The sequence below is a fragment of the Crocodylus siamensis genome, chromosome 2 (assembly GCF_052110815.1).
Source record: "Crocodylus siamensis isolate JL-2025a chromosome 2, ASM5211081v1, whole genome shotgun sequence".
NCBI lineage: Eukaryota > Metazoa > Chordata > Crocodylia > Crocodylidae > Crocodylus > Crocodylus siamensis.
Genome location: NC_143396.1, coordinates 59,522,407 through 59,536,716, shown reverse-complemented (window position 1 = coordinate 59,536,716; position 14,310 = coordinate 59,522,407). Strand labels below are relative to the sequence as shown.

The 14,310-nt window shown below is 40.5% G+C and overlaps 1 protein-coding gene across 1 annotated transcript in view; it reads left to right on the top strand.

Annotated features, from left to right (window-relative positions):
- The window catches only part of SGCZ (sarcoglycan zeta), a 1,118,440-nt gene extending 1,104,653 nt beyond the window's left edge, over positions 1 to 13,787 (top strand). Inside the window, exons 7-8 of the mRNA XM_090035994.1 lie at positions 1,052 to 1,175; positions 13,380 to 13,787. Coding sequence (XP_089892120.1) covers positions 1,052 to 1,175; positions 13,380 to 13,574 — 319 coding nt within the window. The 3' untranslated portion in view covers positions 13,575 to 13,787. The remainder of the gene's footprint in view (positions 1 to 1,051; positions 1,176 to 13,379) is intronic.
- The last annotated feature ends 523 nt before the right edge of the window (positions 13,788 to 14,310 follow it).

The following is a 14,310-nucleotide window of genomic DNA, read 5'->3' as shown; positions in this document are numbered from 1 at the left end:
GGAAAATCTGTGGCCAGGGCAGCTAAGGACTGAGGACAAGGTACCCATGCCTTGGTGCATGGTGCAATAGGGGAAGTCCTGTGTGGGGGGTACAGTAAGCGGCTGCTCACATGGTGTGTGGTCTCTGCTGATGCAGCCTATGGGGTGTACAGCCCCTGGTCACTTAGCAATGGGACAGCGCTGTAGGTTATCTTTACTTATTCAGCACTACCTCCTATAGTCTCTTGCTGGAACTTTAACTTTCAACAAAGCACAGTGGTACAGTATGAGGAACACCACTATTTATTATGATGGATCCAGAATCTTGATGGATATAAGGAAATTGTAAGATAGAGAAGACAAAACTAGATGATAAGAATAAATAAAATCAATGTGGGTAATTGCATTGAGAAAAGAAATAAAGAATGTGACCATTGTAATGGGGTTAAAAAGGAAATGGGCAGTTAGCAGAGGAAAGTGAATAGAATGCAGAAAGTGGAAAATGCAGACAGGCAGAGGGTCCTAATTCTTTCTCTCTCATGCATACAACACCTGCCCTCTCCCTCTACCTGCACCCTTCCAGTATCCTGTGCAGCTATTCTGTGAAGGAAGAAGATGTCCCAATGAACTTAAATTGTGAAAACCCTCAAAGGAAATCTTTTAACTTAAAGTTTGTTTGAAAGAACATCCTCCGCTGGATGCATAGAGTAAACCCTGCTCATCAGCATGTGGTTAGAGTAGAAAACAGAAGTGTGCCAAATAGCTTGTAACATTAGGTACATTTCTTTACACTACGTTGAGCATTTGTATAAGCACTGTCTTAAGAAATCAAGAACATGCATAAGTGTTTTCTTGATTTAGAGTCATAAAGGAGACCAGATGACCAGTTTCTGGAACAATTCACTTCTCATTTGTCTTGACAATAGATGTTCATTAATTAGTGTTCTTTATCTGGATTTAGGAGGGGAGATGCCAGGGACAAGTAGTTGAGTACAATGTGGCTTGATGTTTATTTGGGGTCTGGGGGGGTTTGGCAAGGGGTTCCTATTTAATGGATATTTTTGTTTTTCAGACTTGAATCTCCAACTAGATCTTTAATAATGGAAGCTCCCAGGGGAGTACAAGTTAGTGCTGCTGCAGGAGACTTAAAGGCCACCTGCAGGAAAGAACTGCACTTGCAGTCCACAGAAGGGGAGGTAAGTTTTGTGCAGAATTAAATGCTCTGCAGCTCTGTCCAGCCAAATGCATGTGAAAAATGAAAGCGTGCTGTGTAAGAAGTACTACATGCAGGGCCACATAAAAACCACAGGTAATATTCTATGATTACACAAAATAGAAATGAATTTACTTAAGCCATACGCTTTCATCATTATTTGATTTCTAAAAAAAAAGTTGAAGTATTACGTTTTATTCACACCATTACTTTCAGGAACAAATATACTAAGAAAACCCATTAAGTGTTTGCACTCAAAATTGTACATATTGTATGGAATGAAATGCTGCAGGTTACTCAAGTCCTTCACCAGATCCCTAAAAATGAGTCAGTTAATTGGCAGGGTAGGGACTGACTATGCCCTTCACAGTTAGGATTTTGCAGACCCACATAATATGACAAACCAACCAATAAATCATAAATTTTGAATAACGTTTTGGTGAAGCTTGAGAAAGAAAGAAATCTAATACTCTGTAATTGCATTACTTAGGATAACAGATACTTTGATTATCATTATCGAATAAGTTAAATTGATTATATTGAATCAATTTAACTTTGCTGACTATCCAAAGAAAGTTAAATTGATTAGATTCTTTATCCAAGTTCCTCATTCACTTAAGTTTAAACATTTAATTTGCCAAAACACTGCCTCTGGATGTCATGATATTCTAGTAGGATTTTCAAAACCATTCAGATAAAAAAGGAAGTGCCATTATCACAAATATTTTACTCATAGTACAAGTATCTGTTGAAGACATTTAATAATATCAACACAAGCTGACAGGTAGGTTTGGCAAAATATTGTATATGAATACTTGTTAAATTCCTAAACTGCCATTATATTTTCCAGAAATTAAAACTGTAAACCCATCTGGGATTTCCCAGATGGTTGGTTCCATGCTGATTCAGTAATAGTTGTCATGAAATCTTATTGTAACTCTCCACCTCCATTTTTTATCTGCTAGGAGATATTTAATAAAGCAAAATGTTTGTTGTAAATTCCTTAATTCCAGCATTACTGTGAAGTTTTATGTTCAGTAAAACTGCTGGTACTGCACAATCTCAATGGCACCTGGGGCGTTTCTGACCCTACTGCACAGTAGCAACAACATCACAGTTAGTGCCCGCTTACACTATGTCGCCACAGCGATGGGCTACATTGCCATAGGTTATCGCTACAGCAACATAGCTTCTCATGTAATGTGCCCTGTGAGTAAAGATTTGATGATAGATTTAATGTTTCTTCTAAAAGGGCACATTTCCCTTTAAAAAAAACAAACCAATCATGCATAACTGACACTAACTAGTGTGGTTTTTGGCAGTATCAACAGGTAGTAACCAACCTGTCATTCAGTTTGGGCTAAACTGCTTTCTTGCCCCTAAAGGTGGTCTTCTTACAACAGAGCTTGATGCACACTGGTTGGATAAGTTTGGAAAGGTTTGGTAGTTGTTGCCCATGTTTTAAGTTCTTTGTGGATACACAGGGGGCTTTGATGTTCAGGACAAAATAAACCAGCACCATTTGTGAGTGCTAAATTGTAGAATAAAAAGATAAAGCAGGTATGGACAGGAATAATATATGACAAGCATTACATCAAGTATATAATAATTAAAATGTAGCCATACTGAATAGTTTACAGCTTTTTCTTTCCTAGCTTATGAGAACTCCACTTTGAAAGAGTTTTTATTTTTATTTTCTTAATAGAACATTTTTTTCAAATTAGATCAGAGGCCTAAAAGCAACTCTTGCTTTCTATCATAAACAAATCCCTTGATCACTTTCATATATGCATTAATGCACTATTTTAAGATTAAAAGTTTTGTACTAGAAAAGTATACTACACTTTATTTTTGTGTAGTTCATATATCAGCCAACCAAATTGTACTTTATAACATATGGAGATTTTTACTTATTCTACAAATTCAGACAAGATACATTTAATGAATTTCTACTTTTTTTCTGAGGCACAATTATCTCCTTCATACGCTAGCAATTTTTTTATAGTCTTGAAATCAACCAATTATAACAATATCTAAAAACATTTTGGATTTACTTAGATTAAATTATGAAAGATATGCTCCCCTTTTATTTAGCAATAACCTTAAGATATTATTTTTGAAGACCTTAAATAAGTTTACCAAATCCCTTTCCCCCAGTCCTATTTCTCTTATATAATATGATCTGTAGTCATTCATGTCATAAACTGAAAACTTTCGGAAGCGTTCTGGTTTCTCCTATTCAATACTTTTTTCTTTTTATTTACTTCAGTATCACAATAATCTTTTTATTTGAGTTATAAATTATAAAGAATGATCCCAGATTGAGTACTGGAGGCTATAATTTACTTTCAGGTTCTGCTGCTCTTTATGAAGCACTTGAGCTACACCCTTGTGATTCAAGAGATCAGGAGAATCCTTTGATTCAGTTACAGCTTGGCATTTAATTGTGAGCTATGAATTATTCTATAAATAAACCATAGCCAATGGCTTAAAGTAGCATCATTTACACAAAAAATAGAATTAGAAGCTCTGGACATTAACAGATTCAGTCAGTTCATATAAGAAGAAACGTTCCATTACTGAAAAATACAAGCCCATGGCTGCTAATTGACTATTTCTTCTTCTACATATAAAGACAGTAGAAAAGATCAAAGATAGTCACATCATGGTATTTTCTTCCTGAAGTTACCATTTTTTGCTAAGCCTACAAATGCATACAAAAATATCATTCAGCCTAAAATGATCAGATGGTTAAAGGATTATTTGGTGATGTCACTTCAAATACTGATAATATGATTTAAGTGATTTTGATGAAAGATTTGTCTTTGAAGGAGGAGGATGTCTATCTGGACCAAGTTCTTATGAAACCAAATCTAATTCTGATTCTTGTGGTATTCACTTTCAAACAAAACATTTCCGTGTAGCCAAGCCTCTCCCTTTTAGCACCATTTACTGTCTAGTAAGGCTGTGCGAAGCTTCAGTCCCTGATTTGATTCGGCGGAGATTTGGCACGCTTCAGTGGCCAAATCTCTGAATCCGAATTGAATCAGAGGATCCTTTAATCTTTCTGAATCAAATCAGAACCCTCCAAATCAATTCGGAAAGATTTGGAGATTCAGACATAGAGACCGTTTTAAATGTTTTTTCTACATACCTCTAGGTAGCAGGGGCTCATGAGTGTGAAGCATCCCACAGAAGTACTGGGGGCTCCCCAATGCACTCGGTGGAAAACCCAGAGGCACTTGCAATCCACTTCTAGGTCCACCAGGGAGCACACTAGGGAGCTCCCCAACCTTGCCCGGCTCAGTGACTGGTGCCTCCTGGGTCTGGGGGTGGGGCACCTGGAGTCCTCCTGTGGCTGATCGCCAAGCAGGGAAGGAGCAGGGGGGCCCCCCAGTGTGTCCCCTGGCAGACCCGGAAGTAGACTGGAAGTACTTCTGGTCCACTTCCAGGTTCACTGCTGAGCATGTGGAGGGCCCCCCCCCACACTCCTGTGGGATGCTCCATGCGCCCCAGTATTGCAGCAATCATGAGCCACACCTGCTACCTCAAGGTATGTAGAAAAAACCTTTAAAACTGTGTCTATGTCCAAATTGCTGATTCTCTGAATCAGCATCAAACTTTCAGATTCGGATTCAGCCAAATCAAATCAGGGATGGTGATCCGAATCAAATTACTGTCTACACTAAAACTTTTCCTTCCAAAATTTAATTTGTAATGAAGCAAAATGTAGGGCCCAGTTTCACAAGTTCTTCATGTGTAGAACCCCTGTTCTTAAGTTGCATTAGGTATCTATCTACGTATTAAGCACCAATAAGGTGTTCGGAGGTGTACCAGAAAGAGAAGAGGACAATGTCCACACAGAGAGAAGTTTATGCCCTAGCTCAGAGTCACTTATGAATCAGCATCGAATCTTCAGATTCAGATTTGGCAGAATCAAATTGGGATAGTGATTCAAATCAAATCACTGCCTCTGATTCAGGCCGAATCTGAATTGAATACGGCCCACTTCAGACACCCCTAGTAAAGAGCAGTCACTCATGCTAGATAAAGCTCTTTGTTCATAAGTACAAAAGGCCATGAGTAGCGCCTGAGCTGTGATGATAGATTTAAACTTCCTTACATTCTCCTGATCTTGGGCCATCATGCTTCACAGAATTCATTGCAGCACTTTTGGGCTGCAGACCCTGCCAAGCACTCTGCTCCCAAGTATCCACCTCAGTTCTGCCTCTAGAATATTACCTCCCTACCTATCCCCAAATGTAAGCACTTTCAGAGTGTGTCTTGAAAGGGGCCGTTTTCTTACACAATTACTGCTCCAGGATAATAAAACACAGTGTAAAAGAGGCTGTGTGCATGTGTGTATGTGTGAAGATCTTAGATCTTATATGATACATGCTATTTGAATCCTTACTGAAGGAAAGTTCTAAATATTGAAGTTAATAGGATTTTTGCTTAAAGGGCAATAATAATGGCTAATTCAAAATAATTTTGGAACTTTGTTTTTTTGGGGGTGGTAGATTTTAAATTTAATGTAGTTTTTTTTTAAATAATTTTTCGTTAATTCTAGTCAAATATATCATACGTTTCTGTAGTAAAAATTATGTTTTCTTCTATACATGCCATTCCCTGCCTGGTTCTGACTGACATATGGCTTCTGAACTGTTATATCAAAAAGCTTACTGTGGTATAGAATTTTTGAATGGAAAATAATCTGGTGCTAATGCAAGAAGGGATTGTCACAATATTACTACAGAACATGAAAAAAAATCAGAGAATGTCATAATCTTTTAACCCAAATCTGTTGAGTTGTGATGATACTCCAACATTATCATATGTACTTCCCTGCTTGTAGCTCTAGGTTTTTTAAGCATTTCATATAGCTGGAGAAAGCTCTTCATCAGTTATCATTGAAGTTTGAATTTTTTTTGCCAAAGGGTTCAATTTACTTTGAGTTGTTACTTATAAAGATCATTACATCACAGAGCTGTCTTTTCAAATAATAATTCACTATTTCATTTCCTTCTGTTACCACTCCATTTGCCTGATTTTCATGTTGCATGGACAAATCCATGCCTCAAAGCAGTTTACCAGCAGAAGAAAACAAGGTTGCTTCTCCTTCAGCTGTAGCAAAAACAAAATCCAGTTTTGTTGACAGCACAGCGTGAAACAAATCTCAGATGGAAATTAATGAGCAGCTAGGTTTAACAAATCCTGCTAATTTAATTAGTAAAATAATTCTGCCAGGTTCACCTGATTTACACCAGAGTAATTCCACTGAAGTCCCTGTTTTACAGCACATCTACATCGCATAAGTATAACTATGCTAATGCAAAAGAAAAAAAGAAAAACCTTTATAGAGATTTATAGATTAGTGTTTTATCAGACAAAAGGGGGTAATATGATAATCTACTTTGATCTCCTGCATAACACAGCCCCTCAAAATTACCTGAATTAATTCTCATTTAAAGTAGAATACATATTTTAGAAAAAAACCCTAACTTAAATTATAGAATATCCAGTAATAGTGAGTCTGTTACCATCATTGGTAATTTGTTCCAGCAATAAATTACTTTCATTCTTAAAATTGTGATTTATTTTTAGTCTTAATTTAGATTTTGCTGTTGCTTTATCTTCTAGATTTGAAAAATCCTCTAGTATGGAATAGATAACAACCTGTGTTGACCCTTTTTATAGAACAGAACACGATTAACTTTTTCCTTTAGAGTTTCCACCATTTACTGAAAAGCCTACATGAATAATCCAAAGATCTCCAGAGCCAGCTTTTTTAAAGTTTTTATGTGCAAGTTATCTAGAAATGAATAAAAATGTCCAAAATTAGTAGGTGCTACTGAACATGCTTCCAAATTACAGTTAGAATGGAAAACAGACATTTGATTTATGTCATATTATAACCTGCCTGACATCTGATAACCCCAAGTAACCCCTCTCCATTTTAGCAACTACATTCTATCACCAGGTCAACGTTCTCCCCTTCCCCCACTCCCCAACGTACCTGTCTCAATAACTTCCATTAACACCCATTCCCTCTGATCTTCCCTAAAATACATTTGCATTTGCACAGACCTGAATTTTGCATACTGGCTTAAGCTTCTTTTCCACCCAGGAGAGCATACAAACCCCAACAGACTCTCCCTATGCCTGAAAAGGTTGCCTGAAAGAATGTAAAGAACAATTTTCCCAACTATTTAGTTGGTCTAATAAAAGGAATCATGTTTACCCAAAGAACCTTGTCTGTCTATGTCCTTAGACCAACACTGCTATAACCAACACTGTCAAATGTTTTCCATTTTCTTTATTAATCTTAACAGTTCTGCCATCACCAAAAACGTTGTTAGAATTCATTTTATTCATTATATGTTATGCCCCCTCTACATGTTACAGGTACAGACAACCCTTGCCATTCACAAGGGATACGTTCTTATATCCCCTGCAAATGGCAAAATCCATGAATAAGGCACTGAAATGCCCCTGATGGCTGGGGGGCAGGGCACAGCTCCAGTGGTGATGATGGGAGCACACAGTGGGAGCCCAGCGGCGGTGGTAGGAGCCTGGTGGCAGCAAGCACAGAGCTCCCAAGGAGCTCCTGTAAGTGCATAACATGTATTTAAAATGTGGGTTTAGCATTTGTGAATATTTGAAACCATGAATGCTGAACCCGCAAATAGCGAGGGTTTCCTGTATTGCTCAATAAACTGGTTAATTGCCCAATTACCTTAAGACCACCTACACATGCAAATAGGTATCATACAATAAAAAGTTCCCACCAAGTATAAAGTTAGTCATAAAAAAATGTTTATTAATTTTATAGCTAGGGACGTACAGAATTCATCATGGAAGTGGGATATACTATGGCTCCTGAAATCTTGCAGGTTCCCCCGCACCCTCCTCCCCCCACTTGGTGGTGGGGTGCTGCTTGTGGCTCACTCCTGATCAGCGGGAAAGTGAAAATTGCAGTTTTAAATATGGCACAGTTTTTGCCTCCTGCTATTGTTTGACTGAGGGGTCCTGGACAGCTCTGCTGTTTGCTGCTGACTATCAAAAATGGTGCCGTGTTTAAAATCATGGTTTTAGCTTTCCTCCTGATCAGGGGGGAACAGTGGGGTCCTCCACTAATCAGCAGCTAACATGCAAGATTAGAGGAGCTGCCATGCACCCCACTACCTCCATTAATTCAATAGGTCCTTATTTATAGCTGATTGCTGTCCATCTTTAATTTGCATGTGTAGCAGGATCACTCATGTGGCTAGTTCTTCAGCTGATGAGGCTCCCAGCCACAGGAATGTGCCTTGCTCAGCATGAAACCCCTGAGCCCTGGTGATCACAGCTGCAGTCATTCCCCAAGCTTGGGAGTGGTTGAAACCCTCAGCCCACATAGGGCTCTTTGTTCTGATGGCACCTCATGCACAGCCAGGACCAAGAGACCTGCAACTAACAGGCCTCCTAGTCCCAACTGTCCTTCACATGTAGCTGGGAACGAGAGCCCAGCAATTGTTGGGGCTCCTAGCCCCAAATACACCTCATGTGCAGCCAAGACTGAGAGGACCCAGGGCTCTCAGGAGACACAGCTAGGAACAGGATCCTCATCAGTTGAGGGACTGCATGTGAAGTTCAGTCGGGGCTGGGAGCCATGTCAGTTGCAAGACTCTCAGTCCTGGCTGCATGTGAGGCAGAGCCGGGGACAATATCCCTGTCAGTTGTGGGGTTTCTTGGCAATGGCTTAAGGTCCCCACAGCTGGGAGCCCTCTCAACAAAGGGGACTCCCACCCATGGGTACCTGCTTTTCCACCAGCAATAAGGTGCGATTTGATCTATTATTTGATCCTACAGTAATGCCTCCTGCCATGCCTGTGTGACATGGCAGGAGTTATGATGGTGTGGATCATGCATTAGATCCAATCACACCTTTACCTGAATGGGTAGTAGGCCCCTTAAAATATTCTTCCTGCTGGTCCCTCGACAGTACTGGGCATTGATAGTAACTTATGTACTTTTGCTTCCTACGTTCTGAAGTTTCTAACTTTTATTTTATATTCAGTACTATTAACTCCCCTACTCCCATTAGTTATTTTATTACATTTTTCTTTCTTGTTCTTACACTTATTATAGCTGTTTTATATGTTGCTTTCTGCAGAGATAATTTTTTTTGCAAGTGTAACATTCTTTCTCAGTTATAGTTTTCTGGCATCTAAGCAGTTCCCAATCAGAATTCAAACTATCCTAAATTATTTCTTCCATCCAATATGGATCAGAATTATTTCCTTTTTTTATAAAATTGGCCTTCTGAAGGACCTAAAATATTTATTGTTGGATTAGGTTGTATTCTGTTAATGGCTAACACATGATTACTCCCACTTTCAGTAACTTCTAGTTTTTAGTTCTGTGATTCTTTTTCCTTTTTCAGTCAGAAATATAGAATTCTCCCCGTGTTGGATGCAATGTGTTTTAAATTAGGAAAACATCACTGATAAAACTATAAATTCTGAGAATTGTGCCTGCATGAGATCTTTGGAATAATTCATTTAGATTTAATTGTCATGCCAAAACATTGTTTTTTCCCTAGCCTTTGCTTTAAAAAAACACCATTCTTTTCTCTGGTGTAGTTTGGTAGTCTTTAGCAGACACTTAGTACCTTATTTTAAGGTTTACATCTTTGAATGCTCATCCATGAACATGCTTAAATCAATGTATTTCTACATTGACTTTGAAAGGGGAACAGGTACTGCCAGTTTTGACCTTTTCCCCATCCCCACATGACCCTTTTCACATGGGCAATAAATATTGACTTGAACATTCAAATTATGCTCCCCAACAGGTATAAATAATAACAGATAGGTCAAATTATTCTCAGATATCAGAAATTTTAGTTCTTATGTTCATTAATTGTTCATTAATTGTTACCAACTTTGATGCAATTCATGAAATACTTCTCTCCACCTCCTATTATATCTTGATTATTCTGTTTCTCAACATCTTAGTTTTGTTTTAAATAAGTATTCTGATTTCTTTTCTATATTTGCATTTTGTTATTACATACCTCTTTACTAGTCTGAACTAGCTTCCCTTCTAAAAATATTGGTTTCCCTTTTCATGAGTTTGAGACCATCGAAACTATACTTCCCTCTACCCCATTGAGTTATCAGTATTTCAGAAACGTCAAACACTTCACATTATGCCTTACCTACCCATTGTCTAGACTGACTAGTGAGTCCTTTGATGTCCATCTTCCTTTTAATCATGAAGCAGAAAGGATCACTCAAACATTTTATTGTAGCAACCTTCTCATACATCTATTACAGGGGCAGGCAATTATTTTGGGCAGAGGATCGCTTACCTAGTTTTGGCAGGCTGTTGAGGGCTGTATGAGTAGCCCCACCCCTTGACAGGTGCCCCACCCCCTGGTCACCATCTTGGGATCAATGTCCCAGTGTCTTGGAACCAAGGTCCCAGGGCCAGCACTGGTGGGGCCCAAAGCAGGGCACAGGCTGGCAGGGGTCTGTGGAGCTGAGCTAGGCTGCACCAGCAGGGAGAGAGGAGAGCTGGCTCAGCTCCATAGAGCCCCTGCTGGCTGGGACCCCATGCTACTGCCACCCTGCTCTGGGTTCCACTGGCACTGGCCCTGGAACACCAGTGCGCATCCTGTGCTCCTGTTGTCTCCTGCACCTGTTCACTCCCAGTGCCCCCCAGCCCTTCAGTACAGGCTGGGGGCATTCCACAGCCCTGACCCCCTGCTCACTGGCAGGGAAGAAGCTGGTGCTGAGCATGGGGAAAAGTAGCCCCTTGCCCACCCCGTGGCTGGCACTCCCTGTTGCAAGTGCTCGCAGCCCACGCAGGGCTGTCTGGAGCAGACACAGGCAGCCCCACACAGGCTGAAAGTGGCTACAATGCGGGGCAACAGCCATGGGGTGAGTGAGAGGCCACTTTTCCCTGCACTCAGCACCAGCTTGTAACCTGGCCCCACTGTGCCAGCCTGGGATCTGTGCCAGCTCTGAGCTCACCCGTTGGAGCTGTGCACAGCAGCAGCAGCTGCTGCTGTTCACCCAGAGCTCTCACACAGGCAGCAGTGGCAAACACTGCCAGGCATGGCAAGCAAGGGGGCCACAGCTGCTGCCGCAGCGCAGCCCTGATAAGCAAGCCTGGAGCTGGCATGGGGCCCAGGCTGGCAGTGGAGCCAGGTTACGAGCTGGTGCTGAGTGCGGTGTGGGGGGGAAGTGGCCCTTCACCCACCTCCTGCCTGATGCCCTGTGCTGCAGCCACTCGCAGCCCACATGGGGCTGCTTGTGCCTGCTCCAGACAGCCCCACATGGGTTGCAAGTGGCTGCAGCAGGGAGCACCAGGCACAGGGTAGGGAAGGAGCCACCTTCCTATGTGCCAGGAAGGATCAGGGAAGGAGCCTGGGGAAAAGCTAAACACAGGGTGGGAAAAGCGGCCCCTAGCTCCCCGCCCCCCCACGCTCAGCTTTTCCCTGGGGCACTTTTCCCCAGGCTCCTTCCCTTCCCAGTGTCCTCACTTGCCCTTCACACCCACTTCCCCCTTACCTGAGGTTCCAGTGCCAAGTCAGCCATGTGGTACCAGGCCAGAAGCCCCGGCTGGGGCTTCCAGCTGAGGGGGCAGGGCCGGATGGGCCCTGCTGTTGTGGGAGCTTGCTGGGCTTCTCCTGGATCTTACTGCCCTTGGTTCCTGTCATTTTTTATAGGAACCAAGAACAGATAAATATTAATTTTCTAACATTTTTAGGAGCCCGCAGGCTGGATAGAATGGCCAGCTATAGATGTCAATATCAGGGCAGTCTTCCCCCCTACCAGCCCCCGGAGCCTTTTCCATATATAGATGATCACCCCATCCCCCTCTCTCTTCTTCTTTTCTGTTTGCTGCAAGCCTTCTGAATTTCCAAATCTCTCCGAATTGATTTGGAGGCTTTTGATTCAGTTCAGACCTTTAATGAGTCTCCCAATTCTATTCAGATTTGAAGATTCGGCCCCCAAATTGGGTTGAATCTCCTCGTAATCGAATCGGCTACCGAAGCTTCATGCAGCCCTAATTTTTACCTATAATGTTGTAGATTGATGTTAAAGTGAAAATGTTGACTTTCAGTAATTTATATGGTGTTTCAGAACTTCCACTCCTTATAGACGTCATATATTGCTCTCTTTGGGGCTTACATTGGCACTGGAAATGCTGTCAGACTTTTTAGTTTTCAATGCTGCATTTAAGGCAGTGGTCAATTTTGCTTCGGCTGTGGTTGACCATCTGCATGGAACTTGATTACTGAAAATATCTCCCTCAGTCATCTCTCTTTAATTAAAAAAAACACAAAACCATGAAAACCTCTTTTGTTCAGAGGCATTTTTCCTTATAACTTACCACTATTTTATTCATCTCCATTGACGATGTTTGTTATAGTGGTGGTACCTAATCAGCATCCTGAGCAATTTGGCAAGTGGGGGAAGTTCTTTATAAAAATTATAGCAATGTGGTCAGATAAATGTGTGATCACATTAACTTTTCCAGGCTGGGCAACTTCAAAATATTTCTAATGGGTGAAAGTACATTTTTTAAAGTCTTTTAACTCACCTGTAATATTAAAAAATCAAACAGGAATGATTTAATGCCCCTCTAAATAAGACTTTAACCTAAAGCCTTACCCATATATCATGCCTAATAAGTGATTTATCCTATCCTGTGTATGTGAACATATACCTTTATTATATTATTCTCTGCATGTAACTATTGTTAAGCTTATTTAATTTGGCACATTTCAACAATACATTTTACCACGTAAAGAAACATGCTGTAGAATGCCCTTTAAAGCCACTTCACACTTATTAAAGTATCAGTTGTTCAAGGTTGGGAGATGCTTCTTCATGGAATGAGTTATTTTTTATTATAAAAGATACATGAGAGAATTCAACCTGGTCAGGAAACATTATAGCAATGTTATTGTATGATTCCTACAAATGGCTAAATGATCATCTTGAGAGAGATATTAAGAGGTATTTGCATATTCTGTGTATTCAACAGCACATCACAGGAGAACCAGAAAAAAATCTTAGCTCTTCATAAGGTCAAATGGTTATTATGTGGTTATGCATCAGAATACATTTTTTAAATTTTATTGAGATCCAGAAAGACACTAAATTATCTTGTTCCTTTCTTCTCCCCGTAGATATTTTTAAATGCAGATACAATCCGACTGGGAAATCTACCCATGGGTTCCTTTTCATCTTCCTCACCTAGCTCTTCAGCTCCTCGACAGACTATCTACGAGGTCTGCGTCTGTCCCAGTGGTAAACTTTACTTGTCCCCGGCAGGAGCAGGCTCCACATGTCAATCCAGTAGCAACATCTGCTTGTGGAGCTGAACTGACTCCAATTTTTCCTCACACCAGAATAGCCTTTGTTACTGTCCCTCTGCTTCACAATTCTGCCCGGTTTCCCTTGTGACAAGTCAGAAGCTTCAAATGGCCTGCAGAGCAACTTCTTCCAGCGTAAGCAGGAATACAACGCTGCCTTCTCTTGTGGCTCACGTCACCACTCAATGTAGAGATGGGAGTGAGATATTCAGAAATAAATGTAGTCTTCATCAGGAAACCTGGATCATAAAATCACCTTTTGTCCAAAAGGGAGAATAACACAGGTGCCTTTGCTACATGAAGTGAAGCACATAGTTTTAGATTTTTGCAGGACCTGGATATGAACTGCACATATATATATGGTACATATACAAATTTGCCCAGAATCCAATGGTGAGATGAATTGGTAATCCCTGTATGATAAATAACTTTACTGTCTGAAAGCACAATTTTCCATTCATCTTTTTGGATGTAAACTTTTATCCCTGAATTTTAAAATTTTGAAGCATTGTGTGATGCTTGCTTTACTAAACAATTAAATTCAGTACTTGGTTTTTAACAAAAAAAGAGACAGAATCCCTCCCTGAGTTTTGTTTCCTTAAAATAGTGTGTTGTTACTCTTTGTCTATTAATCTAGGGTTTTGTACATTAGGTAAATTTTGGAAGCGCTGAGCAATATTACCTTTCGAGAGTGAAAAAGACATCTGCTCTTGTTTATCAAATCTGAATGGCCTTACGCAGTAAT